At 37.0% G+C, this 13,727-nt stretch overlaps 4 protein-coding genes across 5 annotated transcripts; 2 read left to right on the top strand and 2 right to left on the bottom strand.

The window, feature by feature from the left end:
- Nucleotides 1-3,803: 3,803 nt before the first annotated feature.
- On the top strand, nt 3,804-6,475 carry GH9C1 (glycosyl hydrolase 9C1). The gene is made up of 7 exons (XM_078983634.1): nt 3,804-4,050; nt 4,154-4,366; nt 4,503-4,703; nt 4,788-5,163; nt 5,285-5,448; nt 5,546-5,924; nt 6,007-6,475. The coding sequence occupies exons 1-7, from the start codon at nt 3,856-3,858 to the stop codon at nt 6,327-6,329; spliced, it is 1,851 nt and encodes a 616-aa protein (XP_078839760.1). The 5' UTR covers nt 3,804-3,855; the 3' UTR covers nt 6,330-6,475.
- Nucleotides 6,476-6,566: 91 nt separating this feature from the next.
- On the bottom strand, nt 6,567-8,594 carry LOC145035058 (Reticulon family protein). 2 transcript variants are annotated; one of them, XM_078983635.1, is made up of 5 exons: nt 8,440-8,594; nt 7,462-7,650; nt 7,064-7,368; nt 6,923-6,992; nt 6,567-6,851 (listed from the first exon to the last, which is right to left on the bottom strand). In XM_078983635.1, exons 2-5 carry the CDS (start codon nt 7,643-7,645, stop codon nt 6,688-6,690), a joined length of 723 nt encoding a protein of 240 aa, XP_078839761.1. In that variant the 5' UTR covers nt 7,646-7,650; nt 8,440-8,594; the 3' UTR covers nt 6,567-6,687. The 2 variants fall into 2 exon arrangements, with proteins under 2 accessions (XP_078839761.1, XP_078839762.1); XM_078983636.1 differs by lacking the exon at nt 8,440-8,594 and adding an exon at nt 8,363-8,400.
- Nucleotides 8,595-9,002: 408 nt separating this feature from the next.
- Nucleotides 9,003-9,655, top strand: LOC145033513 (uncharacterized). The gene is made up of 2 exons (XM_078982104.1): nt 9,003-9,084; nt 9,178-9,655. The coding sequence occupies exons 1-2, from the start codon at nt 9,022-9,024 to the stop codon at nt 9,505-9,507; spliced, it is 393 nt and encodes a 130-aa protein (XP_078838230.1). The 5' UTR covers nt 9,003-9,021; the 3' UTR covers nt 9,508-9,655.
- A 957-nt stretch (nt 9,656-10,612) lies between these two features.
- LOC145035332 (uncharacterized) lies at nt 10,613-13,189 on the bottom strand. Its single transcript, XM_078983889.1, has 5 exons — nt 12,020-13,189; nt 11,478-11,944; nt 11,309-11,395; nt 10,716-11,191; nt 10,613-10,650 (listed from the first exon to the last, which is right to left on the bottom strand). The coding sequence occupies exons 1-5, from the start codon at nt 13,187-13,189 to the stop codon at nt 10,613-10,615; spliced, it is 2,238 nt and encodes a 745-aa protein (XP_078840015.1).
- Nucleotides 13,190-13,727: the final 538 nt, after the last annotated feature.

Genomic DNA, 13,727 nt, shown 5'->3' with positions numbered 1-13,727 from the left:
CACACCTAGTATATCATATATCAAGAATGCATTGGCTATTTATATTTCATAATAGGTTATTCACATGGTCATTTTGAATTTGAATTGACATGGGGCATACTTAGATATAGATTTCTCTTTTATTATCCTTTTGTTTATTATTTTTGTTAGATATTGTCTTATATGTGTTTAAATGTCTTATGATGGAAGTTTAATAGTTGACAAATGAAATTTCGAGGCATATGGTTCAAATTAACTCACATTCAAAAATGTTATTAGTTTTTTATGATTGATCTTTCATATGGATCTTAGAATGGATTGATGCAAGTCACTCAGATAATACAATTTACCATTCTTTTTTTTTCTATATGTTGAACCTAAATACCAAACGAACTAGATTATTGTGTATATGTTTGCTTTAACAATAAGAAGAGTGTCAGTAAATAAAATCTCATATTCTATTATTTGCTATAACTATCATAAAGAATGATGATGTTAGAAAATGAAGTTTTTACATGGGCAGTACACTTGTAGCATTCCCCATTATAATTTGTTCGTCATTGACATTTATGCATCCATGAATCCTTTTCAGTGTGTTGTGTCGCTGAATTCCATGCGATTCCATCAATTGATTTGAATGAGTTATTTCTCACATGGTGTAAAAGTAGAATGCTACGTATAAAATTGCTAAATTACCATTGGAGATTGGTGTGAAAAAATAAATAAATAAATAAAAATAACATTGGAGATTGGTGGATCGTGGATGTGCGTTTATTTTAATTTTGAAACTTAGTTTTACATGTGGTGGTTGATGTATTCTCGTGTGATTCATTTTGTTTCGTTTCGCTTGTTTTGTTTCCATTAAACTAGTATTTTTTTTTCATTTTATCTATTTGATTTATATAAATAAATGACACGTGCACCCTTTTCAAATGCTTGATGATGAGTTGGAACTTGGAATGTCTAGAATCAATGGGTTTTGCATCATACTTTTCATGCATCATCACCTACCAATCAATAATCAAATAACTTTTGTCCGAATTTTCCTTCTAAAAGAATATAACCTTTTCAAAAATCATTTATATTTGACTTTTTATGGAATTATATGAAATGAAATAAGTGTATGAAATGGTGTAAATCTCTTAATCAACAATGCCAAAAACAAATAACCAACCATATGAAAATTAATAATTTGTTGTTATTACAATTAATATTAATATTGATATATTTCAAAATAAAAGAAATACTAAATTACTAATTACAACATGTTAAGATCAATGAGGTTTTATGTTCTAAAACCAAGTAGTGATAGAAGGGATTGCTCATTGAGTTATATGCTAGCATCAAATTTCTTATTTTACCAATGTGGGATTAGGTTTGCACCCCAACACAACATTCACAGTTTAAGATCATAATTTCTCATTTGATTATATATGTTTTAATATAATTTGTTTTTGTTTAATTATAAAGTGTTTTTAAGTTCAATGTGTTTTACGATAACATACAAAGAAAAAAACATAAAAACATCCAACTGTGAATTATTAGTCATTACAGCTCATAATAATTTTTTTTACTACCAAACTATTTTTTTTTAACTCAAACCATGATTTATTATATCGTTGACTGACCACTAAAAAGACAACAAATAAACGGAGATGTGTCACAAAACAACACTTTCAAGATTAATTACGTTCTATGGCGATCTTCGATCTCTACCATTGGCTTGACCTAAGGTATCAAGGATTCACCACAACTTCTTAGGGAGGAGGGAATCGTTCCCACTGAACTCACTACCACATCAGTTTTTCTCTTTGATTTTTCTTCATCTTTCCGAACCCACAACACACGAAAATCATATCTTTTTCAATCCACTCAATTAAAAAAAATACTAAACAACTAAGGTACAAGTCTTAAAACATATGGTACAAGAGAAAATGAGAGAAAGAAAGTAGAGAGAGGGGATGAAGTGGGTTCATGAAACCAATTAAACAACACGCCGAAAAGAGTGTTACCGGCGGTAACTCTATTGCTAATTAAGATTTTACCTTGATTATTTTGTATATTTTTTTTAATTGGGTGGGTTAACAACGATACGATTTTCGTGTGTTGTGAGTTCGGAAAGATGAAGAAAAATCAAAGAGAAAAGCTGATGTGGCAGTGAGTTCAGTAGGTTCGATGGATTCAATGGGAACGACTCCCCCCCTCCCTTAGGGGGGAGGGAGTCATTCCCTCCCAACCCACTGAACCCACTACCACATCATTTTTTTCTCTTTTATTTTTCTTCATCTTTCCGAACACACAACATACGGAAATCCTATCTTTTTGAACCCACTCAACCCACTAAATTAAAAATATATATATACAAAACAATCAAATATAAAATCTTAATTAGCAATAGAGTTATCGACGGTACCATTCAACGAGTGGGTTAATTGGTTTCACTAACCCACTTAATTATCTCTCTCTACCTTCTCTTTTTTATTTTCTCTTGTACCATGTGTTTTAAAACTTGTACCTTAGTTGTTTTGTATTTTTTTAATTGAGTGGATTAAAAAAAAATAGGGTTTCTATGTGTTGTGTGTTGGGAAAGATGAAAAAGAAGAGATAAAAATTGATGTGACAGTGAGTTCGGTGGGTTGGGAGGGAACGACTCCCAGGGAGGAGGGAGTCGTTCCCTCCCAATCCACTGAACCAACTGCCACATCACTTTTTCTTTTTTATTTTTCTTCAACTTTTCGAACCCACAACATACAGAAACCCTATCTTTTTTAACTCACTCAACCCACTCAATTAAAAAAATACAAAACAATAAAATGTAAAATCTTAATTAGCAATAGAGTTATCAACGGTACCACTCCCGCTTCAACGAGTGGGTTGATTGGTTGCACTAACTCACATCATCATCTCTCTCTACTTTCTCTTTCTTATTTTCTCTTGTACCATGTGTTTTAAAACTTGGTTTATATTTTTTTTAATTGAGTGGGTTGAATGGTTCAAAAATATAGAATTTCCGTATGTTGTGGGTTAGGAAATATGAAGAAAAAAAAAAAAAAATTAATGTGACAGTGGGTTCGGCGGAAACGACTCCCTCCTCCCTTAGGGTTTTTTCCATATATCAAGTAAATTTGGCCCACTCAACATAATTGGAAGTTGGAAATGATTCAATATAAACCAAGATCTCAACAAAACATGTGGCTTTACAAAACAACTGAGATGGAGATGGTTGGGTTTGATGGTCTACGAGGTTTCCCCAGAGTTTTGGTTCAACTGGACGGAAGGGTTGGGATGAGGTGTTTTCTAATGGTGAGGTAGGTGGGATCGTCACTGCCAAGAGGAAACGAGATAGAAGAAAGGTAAGACACGTGTGGAAGGTGTGTTGCCCCACTAATAATTAAAATAATCTAAAAAAAAATAACACAAAAGGTAAAATGGTAATTTCATGCCAAATTAACATCGAGCTGTTAACGGCATCTAACGCGGGGCAGGTACCATTGGTTAAGACCCGAGTAAAAAATACATATATCGAGGGACGTTATCCATAAATTGATAGATATAACACTACAGGGATCAATTATGTAATTTTGGCTAAAAGTTAAGTCAAACCAAACAAAGATTATTAATTATATCGTACCCTCCGAGCAATCATAAGGATGAAGTACTAAATACAACGTGGGGAGCTCTAACCTTAACCTCGATTCTTTATGATCAACGTGAACCCGACCACCTTTTCTTACATTTCTTCCATATCTTCTATCTCACTCTCTTTCTCTCTCTCGATATATCTATACATACTTTGTCTCTATATATACACACAAACACATCATTTCTTCTTCATCGGCTTCCTTCTTCAACTGATCCATACAACAATCGATCACCATGGTCAACTCAAGACATGTTTTTGCCACATTCTTAATTTTGGCCATCATGAATGCATCATCAGCTTTCGACTACGGTCAAGCTCTTGACAAAAGCTTGCTGTTTTTCGAGGCACAAAGGTCCGGAAAGTTACCACGGACTCAACGAGTGAATTGGCGAGGCGATTCCGGTCTCACTGATGGTTACCAACAAAAGGTGAGTGTATCATTCTTGCTTCGTAAGCTTGTACTTCATCCTATTGTGGGTTGTACACCTATATAGACCTAATTATGATGTGGGTGTTGGGAATGGAATTTAGGTGAACTTGGTGGGAGGATACTATGATGCTGGTGACCATGTAAAGTTTGGACTACCAATGGCGTATACGGTGACAATGCTGTCATGGGGCGCAATAGAGTATCATAGAAATATGATGGATCTTAATCAAATGGGGCATGTTTTGGATGCCATTAAATGGGGTACTGATTACTTCATCAAAGCTCATTCACAACCTAATGTTCTTTGGGGACAGGTATGAATTAACGGTTTTAACCACCGCAAATAACTTGAATGTTTATTTGATATTTTCCCTCCTACCACAACTATATGTTGTATATCTAAGAAATATAAAATTTGGTCACCTAAAGAGTGGAAACTTGTGGTTACAGGTAGGTGATGGAGACTCGGATCACTACTGTTGGGAGAGGGCTGAGGATATGACTACACCAAGAACCGCGTATAAATTAGACACTGAACATCCGGGATCCGATCTCGCCGGAGAAACCGCAGCCGCCATGGCTGCCGCCTCTATGGCGTTTAGGCCTTACAATTCATCATACTCTGATTTACTCTTGGTTCACGCTAAACAGGTTGGAATGGAATCATGCACTCCGATCACTTTCGAGTTGTTAATTAGATGAGTCTGATATTAAACTTTATGTTTTGTTTCACAGCTTTTTTGGTTTGCGGATCGGTTTCGGGGACTGTTCACGGATTCAATCCCGTGTGCCAAGGAGTTTTATACATCATCTGGGTTTGAAGACGAGCTTTTGTGGGCGGCTACGTGGTTGTACCGGGCAACCAATGATGAGTCGTACTTGAAATACGTGGTGGACAATGCCGCCTCCATGGGCGGCACTGGGTGGGCAACGAAGGAATTTTCATGGGATAATAAATACGCTGGTGTCCAGATTCTCCTGTCCAAGGTGTTGTTGGATGGACATGGTGGTGCGTATACCGCCACGTTGAAACAATATAAGGCAAAAGCCGACTACTTTGCGTGTGCTTGCCAGCAAAAGAATGACGGCTACAACGCACCCATGACTCCTGGTTCGTCACTAAAACTTATCTTTCACCTCAATCACAATCACAGTCCAATGCAATTCAGACACACATACATACAACCTGTTTATTCGGTCAGTGTACTTATTATATATTTCTTTTAATACAGGTGGCTTGCTCTACTTGCACGAATGGAACAACATGCAATACGCCGCGTCGGCTGCGTTTCTTCTTGCGGTCTACTCGGACTATCTCACCGCAGCTAAGTCGGTTCTCACGTGTCCCGATGCCAATGTTCAACCTCACGAACTCCTCACTTTCGCCAAATCTCAGGCATGTCTAATTGAGTAATTTCAATCCACTTTTTGTATAAAAAAAAGTAAACACTCGATTCATTTGATTAACGAAAGGGTGTCTATCACGCATGCAGGCTGATTATATCCTAGGGAAAAATCCAAAATCCATGAGTTACATTGTTGGATACGGACCAAACTACCCGATTCATGTCCACCACAGGGGTGCTTCAATCGCCTCTATATCTGTAGTCCACTCAGTGGTCGGGTGCGTACAAGGGTTCGATGCATGGTACCACCGGCCAGCGGCTAACCCAAACGTGATCCACGGCGGTCTAGTCGGTGGTCCAGACCGTAACGACAATTTCGATGATGATCGATCAAATTACGAACAAACCGAGCCAACACTTTCCGGGACTGCCCCTCTTGTTGGACTCTTCTCAAAGTTACATAGCCTCAACCTCGGTCCAATACCCACCACATCACCTTCCCCAACCAAGGGACACCCCGGTTCATGTGAGTGAAATACCACAACTAACCTTTAGTTTTTCTACTAACAAAAATACTATAAATTCTAAACTTCATATTTTTGTTCTAGACTCCCATGCTAAAGCACCTACGAAACCATATGGAGCGCCAGTTGAATTTTTGCACTCGATCACGAACTCATGGACAGTTGGGGGAATTCAATACTACAGGCACAAGGTGATAATCAAGAACACATCAGAAAAACCAATCACGGATTTGAAGTTGGTAATTGAAAACTTATCAGGCTCTCTTTGGGGATTGACTCCAACCCTGACTAAGAACATATACGAGCTTCCACAATGGAGTAAGGTCATCAAACCTGGTTCTGAGTGCAGTTTTGTGTATGTTCAAGGTGGCCCACAAGCAAAGGTCTCAATTCAATCTTACCACTAACTACATGAAAGTCAACCCCATCAACATTCACTTCCCTTTCATATTCAACAACTGTAATCTACCAGGAAACCTTCTATTTTTGACATTTTATTTTAAAAAATATGTATTTAATATGAGGAATGATGAAATGCTGCATATTCTAGTTATCATATTGTTATCCCTTTATGGGTTAAGCACTCAATTCAAACAGCTATACAAGACTTAATGGGAAAAAAAAAACAGCATCTAAGCAATATCTACAGTCTAAGCATCACAATGACACTGATTTATTAGCAAAACTACTGATAAGTACACACCATAAGCAGTCTAAATGGCAAGAGTTACACTTACATAACATTTGCAACATGTTCATATAGAATTATGCAAACTTCTTCGCTTTTGCCTTGGGAATTCTGCTTAGCAAACTAGTATCAAGCTTACTATAGTGGTTCTGAACCTTTCCAAACAGATTGTACACAGCACTATCAATTTGGTCATCATACTTCTCATACACAACAGGCAAAGTGTGAGCAGCCACAAAACCTAAATAAATGAATAAATAAATGAACAATACATCTCATAAGGAAGCTAAAAAGACAAAAGGAAGATCTTACCTATGTAAATAACAGTCCAAAAGTTACACCAGGTTCCAATTATTGCTGCAGTTAACAATCCCCCAACAACCTAAACACAATTTGGAAGAAAAAAAAAATTAGAAATTGTCAATATTTTAAATAATAGTGTGGTAGACATACCAATGCAAGTTGTTTGATATCCCCTCTAGAACCAACATACTGAAGGTAACCCAGAGTACGATTCACTTCATCACCTACTATTCTAGCAACGTTCACAAATAGCTCATCTGGTAGAGTAACACGGGGTGGGGCCCTGTTCAATAGGTTTGACCAGATAAACTGACCAATGATACAGATAACCAGACCAAAACAGACAAGAGGAAGGAAATTGTAGTCAAGCCATTCAAAGAGCACCCAAACTGCAGTTGCACCACATAAGACACCTGCTGATATCTTTTTGTTCCTCCATAAGAGCACATCAGCAGCTACAAAAGAAGATAATGTCATTTTAGAAAGAAAGAAAAAGAAATAGATACCATTAGTCTAAGGTTAATAAAGAATGAAGAGATGAAGCTTACATTTGCCACCCCCTAAAATGTGATGAATGGGCTTCTGTCTCCCAAAGAGCTTATTGAACTGAGAAGAGACTGTGTGTGACTTTTCTTCAACGAAGAATGAGCCAGAATTCTGCTTCTGGAGCTTATCAGAGAGTGTATCCATGATGTTGTTCATGAGATTTTCAGATGTTATACCCTCAGGCATGGCTCCTGTGGTTGGAAAATTTAAAAATGAGCAACGCTAATTGTTAATTTGCTACTTATAATTTTGAATTTAACAAAAAGTGTTTGTTGATAAAGATTAAATTACTTTCAGATCGTGTACTAAAGCCAAAACTCAAAAGTATTCCATCATTGGTAACTTTAGACTTTAAACGGTTGACTTTTCAAGTCAAAATTAGGTTTGACAAGAGCCCCTTCCCCAAATAAAAAAAGAAAGAAAAAGAAACATCTTTCTATCCCTTAAAAAGAAAAGGTGAAGATCTGAGGTGAACCTTACTTGCGTTAACAAATTACACATTTGATTACAAGAATACTCCCTGACTCTGGATATTAAGCAAAATTCTTCGTCAACTTCAAGTCAATCGTGGAACTGAAGCATTCTTAGTTCTTACCAATACTAAGAGATTAAACAAAATTGGTCTAATTAAACCTAATATTTGGAAAAAGTTCAATAGATCGACCAAAAGCTATTAATAATAGCAGCCGATGAGTTGATTTTATAACAAAATCCACATCTGGAAAGTCAAATAATATATCAATTTGTGTTTCACAAAGAACTATGTCGAACCATCAATATATAACTATATGCTACTTTCGGGAACGAAGACGTACTAGAGAGTAAAACTGAGTAACGAAAACCTAATCTACTTGCACAATAAGACGAAACACAAATTAAACAAAAACAAAAGCTTCACGAAACCTTTCACCCATTTGAATGTAGAGAGAGATGGAAAGTAAGTAAGTGCGTGTATGTGTGAGAGAGAAAGAAAGAGGTACCGAATTCTGCTTTATCGTCGAAGAGAGAGAGTAAGGAGAGGTCAGTGACAGTGAGGGCAAGGGGGGTGCTAGTTGCAAAGAGAGAATATGGAGCGATTGTCCGATTTGAACGATGGATTGAGAGGGCAAGGGGGGGGTGCTAGCTGGCGCGTGGCGCCATAACGACATCGTTCTCATGCAATGCCATTAATGGACCATGCGTTTCCACCCGGTCACTGCCACATTAAAAACGTTTTTTTATTATGGGAAAACTACAATAAAGTCCCTAAGTATTGCCCGTATAATCGATTTAATCCTTATATTTTTTTTTTGCAATTTAGTCCTAAATATCTGTAAACGTAATCAAAACGAGATATTTAATAGGTTAGCCGGTATCTAACTGATGTGGCAGCTTACGTGGAAGTCATCATGTGAAATAACATCCTACGTGCCATTTAAGAGGGCTAAATCATTGAATCGAGCTCGTCTTCTTCAATCTCCAGTCAAAGGAGCGAACGATTAGGGCAAATTGGCAACAGGAAATCGATGTCGAGTTCGTCAAGCACCAACATCAGAATGTGCTATTGTGGAGATACGGTTGGGATGTGGACATCATGGACTCGAAAGAATCCAGGTCGGAGGTTTTTTGGTTGCCCAAATTACATGGTATAGAATCTTCAAAACTCACTCAAATTCTTCTAATCCTCTAAATTTCCCATTTTTCTATGTTAAAAACATGCATCTTGCTATGTTATGTAGGATGAAGAGAAGGACTGTGGGTATTTTCGTTGGATTGACCCACCACTATTGAATAAGTGGTATAAAGAAAGAATGTATGAGTTAGGAGCTGTTGCTAATGGGGGTGTAGCTATTCCTTTTAATAACCCTGTTAATGAAGGTGAAATACCTGTTGATGGCCCTATTGCCCCTGTGAATGTTGATGTCCCTATTGCCCCTGCGAATGCTCTTGAACCTGATAATCAAATTGCAATGTGTGACAATACACATGTGCCTAGTAATGAATTTGGATTCTGCAAGTGGATGATGGTTTGTTTTGTTTGTTTCATTGTAGGGATGATGTATGGTTAGTTTAGTGTAAGTTGTAGGGTATTATGGTATGGTAGGGATGATGTAATCTTTTGGTTTGTTATCATCATGATGTAATAGATAAATTTTGATGTAATAGTTTAATGTTTCGGTTAATGAAATGGCAATATGTTATTATGGTTTGCATAAATGGTGTACACTAGACAAATATAACCATGATTTAACAATTGGTGTTGAATTTGGGACTAAAATGATCACCATTGACAACAAACCAATAAAGCTCCAAATCTGGGACACAGTTTGTCTCCTTCTTTTCTTCTATACCTTATTCTCTTGTTACATTTATTATAAAAAGAAATCTTAAAAAAATCTCTTCTTTTTTCTTTATATATTTGTTAGGATGGTCAAGAATCATTTAGATCAATAACAAGATCTTACTACAGAGGTGTTGCTGGTGCCCTTCTTGGTTTGCATAAATGGTGTACACTTGACAAATATAACCATATTAAGGGCATTCACAATGTTTCAATGTGGCTAAAATAATTAAACAACAAACTCCAATATGTCATTACCAACCATGTTAAGGGCATTCACAATGTTTCAATGTGTTTACAAAAGATGTACAAAATATGGTTATCAGTAATTTAAGGGCATTCACAAAAGATATACAAAAGTAGCATTCACAAAAGATGCACAAAAGTAGCATTCACAAAAGATGTACCAAAATACCCTTACTACCCTTAACACCCTAACACCCTAATCCAACTCCAATGGTGAATTTGAAGAAGTCCCAACACATCCCATCTTCTTCAGCTTGGTTTTAACAATCCTCTCAGAGGGCCTTCTTTTTTTCACAATCCTAAGGTGTACTGGTAATTCATGGGTGTCATTAATGCCTTCTTCTTCTTCCTCACTTTCTGGTTGTGTCTCAGGGATATTTTCTTCATCCCCATCTTGTGTCTCTGTCTGAGGTGGATACTCCTCTTCCTATAAAACATCAAGCAATTAATAACATAAACGAATGTAAACATTAAGGTAATATAGAGGGTTTACCATAGACATAGGAAGAACTTGTTCAATAGTGTCATTGTAATCATTGAGTTGTTTCATATGTGAATCTATCAGACTAAGTGACTTTTTAATTTCTTCAGTTGAATACCGTGATTGTTTCAAATCTTGCATTGCCTTCCATAAATGGACTAAATATTTTTCAGGAATAGTGTCATCCTCAACTTCAGCCACTCCACCACCTTCAACTTCAGCCACTCCACCACCTCTGTTAGCCACTACATCACCTGTGTTACCCACTGCACCACCTCTGTTACCCCCTCTACCACCTCTACTACCCCTTGCACCACCTCTACTACCTCTGACACCACCTCTTACACCACCTCTAGTCCAATGACTGATATCAGGATCCAATCTTGGTCTACCCATTTTTTTCTTGGGTTTGGGTTCTGGTGTGACCTTGGGATTCTTACAGGATGCCTTGTTATGACCCCTTTGAAGACAATTTTTGCATTGGACAGTCCTTCCTTTTCCTGTAACCTTCATCTTATTTTGGGAGTATTTGTCTTGAGATTCAGTGGCATGCCTCTTTCTTTTCAGAGTTGGTCTCCCTGGCATTCTTCTAGCTAAAGGGGGTAGAGGCTTTATGTATGATGTTCTAGGCCATAAATTTCTACCATTCACAGGTAGTATATTGTTTGCATATATGGCCTTGAACCTGTCCACATGAAACCACTCACTTATGAAATGAACAGGATCTTGTCCAGTGAATAATATTGCACACTGTGCATGTATACATGGAATTCCTTAGATATCCCAAAGCCTACAGTTGCACACTCTGCTTTGTAAGTTAACCACGTACCCTTCTAATCCATTCCTGGCTTCAAAAATAGATGGTCCACTTGGATTCACATTCCAATTCCTACAATGGCATTACTAAATGAAATCATAACAATGAAATTAGAATAATGATAACAAGGAACAATAAAAATGCTAAGACAAACCTCAAATCCTCTCCAAACTTGTTCATTTTTTTGATAGCAGCTGGACAAACCACTGATTCCCACTTTTCTGCCTTTTGTAACATATGGTAGAACCTATCCATCATGTACAACCTAATTTCTTCAAACATTGCTAGAAGGGGTTTCTTTCTAGCATCCAATATGATGGCGTTGAAGCACTCTGCAATGCCATTTTCAACTGCCTCACATGCTACATCAGTCCTAAAAAATGCCCTGCACCATGTGTGAGGATCTCTTGCGATCAAATGTTCATAAGCATTTGGATTAACCTCTTTTATATCATCCATTTTCCTGAGAAATTCACTCTCTACAGTTGATAAGGAAGCTGCCCAGAACATATTCTTGAACTCCACTCCAGAATAGGTCTTCCTAAAGTTAGCATATATGTGTCTTGCACACTGTCTATGCTCCACATTTGGTAGGACTTCTTTGGTTGCTTCAAGCAATCCCTACAATTTAATGAATACATAAACATATAAGATGATGTTAAGGAAAAATCATAAATATGCAAAGAAATTACAAACCTTATGTTGATCAGAAATTACAGTAAACCCTCCTCCATCTAGCAGATTAAGATCCTCTGTGAGCAGTTCCAAAAACCATTTCCAATTAGCTTTGTTTTCAATGTCAACAACTGCCCAAGCAATTGGATAAACTTGGTTGTTTGCATCCCTCCCTATTGCTGTGAGTAATTCTCCTTTACATGTCCCTTTCAAGAAAGATCCATCTAGACCAATTACCCTACGGCACCCTATTTTCCAACCTTCCTTGATTGCTTTAAAACACAAATACATCCTGTGAAAGTATGTTGTTTCATCTGGATTTACAGTGACACCAACTTGGACAGTGCTACCAGGATTTGACCTTAGTAACTCATGGCAATAGTCCCACACCCTAGCATAATGTTCTGTAAGTTTACCATCTATAATGGTCATTGCTCTACACCTTGTTCTGTAAGCCTTAGACCAAGATACACCACAATGAAATTTGGTCCTAATTATTGATTGCATCTCCTTACACTTCAAGTTAGGTTTCATTATCAACTCCTTCAAAAAGTGTCTTGCTAGCCATCTGGGACTCAGTAAATTTGAAATATTGAAATTTCTAACACATTTGTGCTCATCGACTAAGGTTTTAATCTGAAAAGACCTTTCTTGAGTCATCCAGGAAGCATGAACTCTGAATGGGCAGGGTTGAGACTTCATCTTAGAACCACATTTGGCAGTTAATCTCACAGTGTCACACTTCGCAAATTTAATGTTATACCCTGACTTAATAGCACAATTAGTGAGACATTGTTGCAACTGATGTGGTGATTCATACCTTTCACCAAGAAGGGGCTTCATCTTATTCCACTTAACTGATAGGTCGTGAATGGGGAAGCCTGCACCAACCGCATCTCCGAAATCAAGATCATTAGCCCCTGCTGTGTCATCGATTTCCTCTTCTGAACCAAACCCTTCTTCATCTTCATCAACTAAGTCATTGTCTTCATCGGCTTCATTATCTTCATAATCAGAACTGAAGTTAAGGAAAGCATCCTTGCATCTCTCTTTACCCTGTGTCTTGAAATCATCTTCTTCCAGTTCCACATCTATGTGCTCAGTATCGAGCACCTCGTCATCATCTTCGTATTCTTCAGAGTCGTATTCTTCAGATGACTCATGGCGAACTTCTTCTGATTCGACAACCATTGGGTTTTACCTTCGTTTCTCTCAGTAAAACCTTACTTATTTCGTGTATCACTCTGTAAAAACCCTATCTTTTTCTCTCAATCGATTTACCAGACGTCGAATGCAGTGGAAATGGAAGGGTAAAACTCACTTGTACACGTAAGGTGGGATACCGGCTAACCTATTAAATATCTCGTTTTGATTACGTTTACAGGTATTTAGGACTAAATTGCAAAAAAAAAAATATAAGGGCTAAATCGATTATACGGGCAATACTTAGGGACTTTATTGTAGTTTTCCCTTTCATTATTGGAAAATAATAGACTTTATACATTTTGAGTTATATATTTATATCTTCTCATTTATTTAGCCATATCATTTTCTGTTCATTTTAATGTAGATGATTTCAGCACAATTTAAGAAATAAATTTATAAGAATAATATAATGAAATTCAAAAAAATGACCAGAAATGGTTGAGTTATCTGCCACCATTTGGTAATCTTTTTAACAGTTATAACTTTCAATATTTGTAACGATTTTATAATACCATTTGTTGTT

This window comes from Lactuca saligna, chromosome 3 (assembly GCF_052625555.1).
Source record: "Lactuca saligna cultivar CGN05327 chromosome 3, ASM5262555v1, whole genome shotgun sequence".
NCBI classification, from domain to species: Eukaryota; Viridiplantae; Streptophyta; class Magnoliopsida; order Asterales; family Asteraceae; genus Lactuca; species Lactuca saligna.
This window is presented reverse-complemented; position numbering and strand designations above follow the sequence as displayed.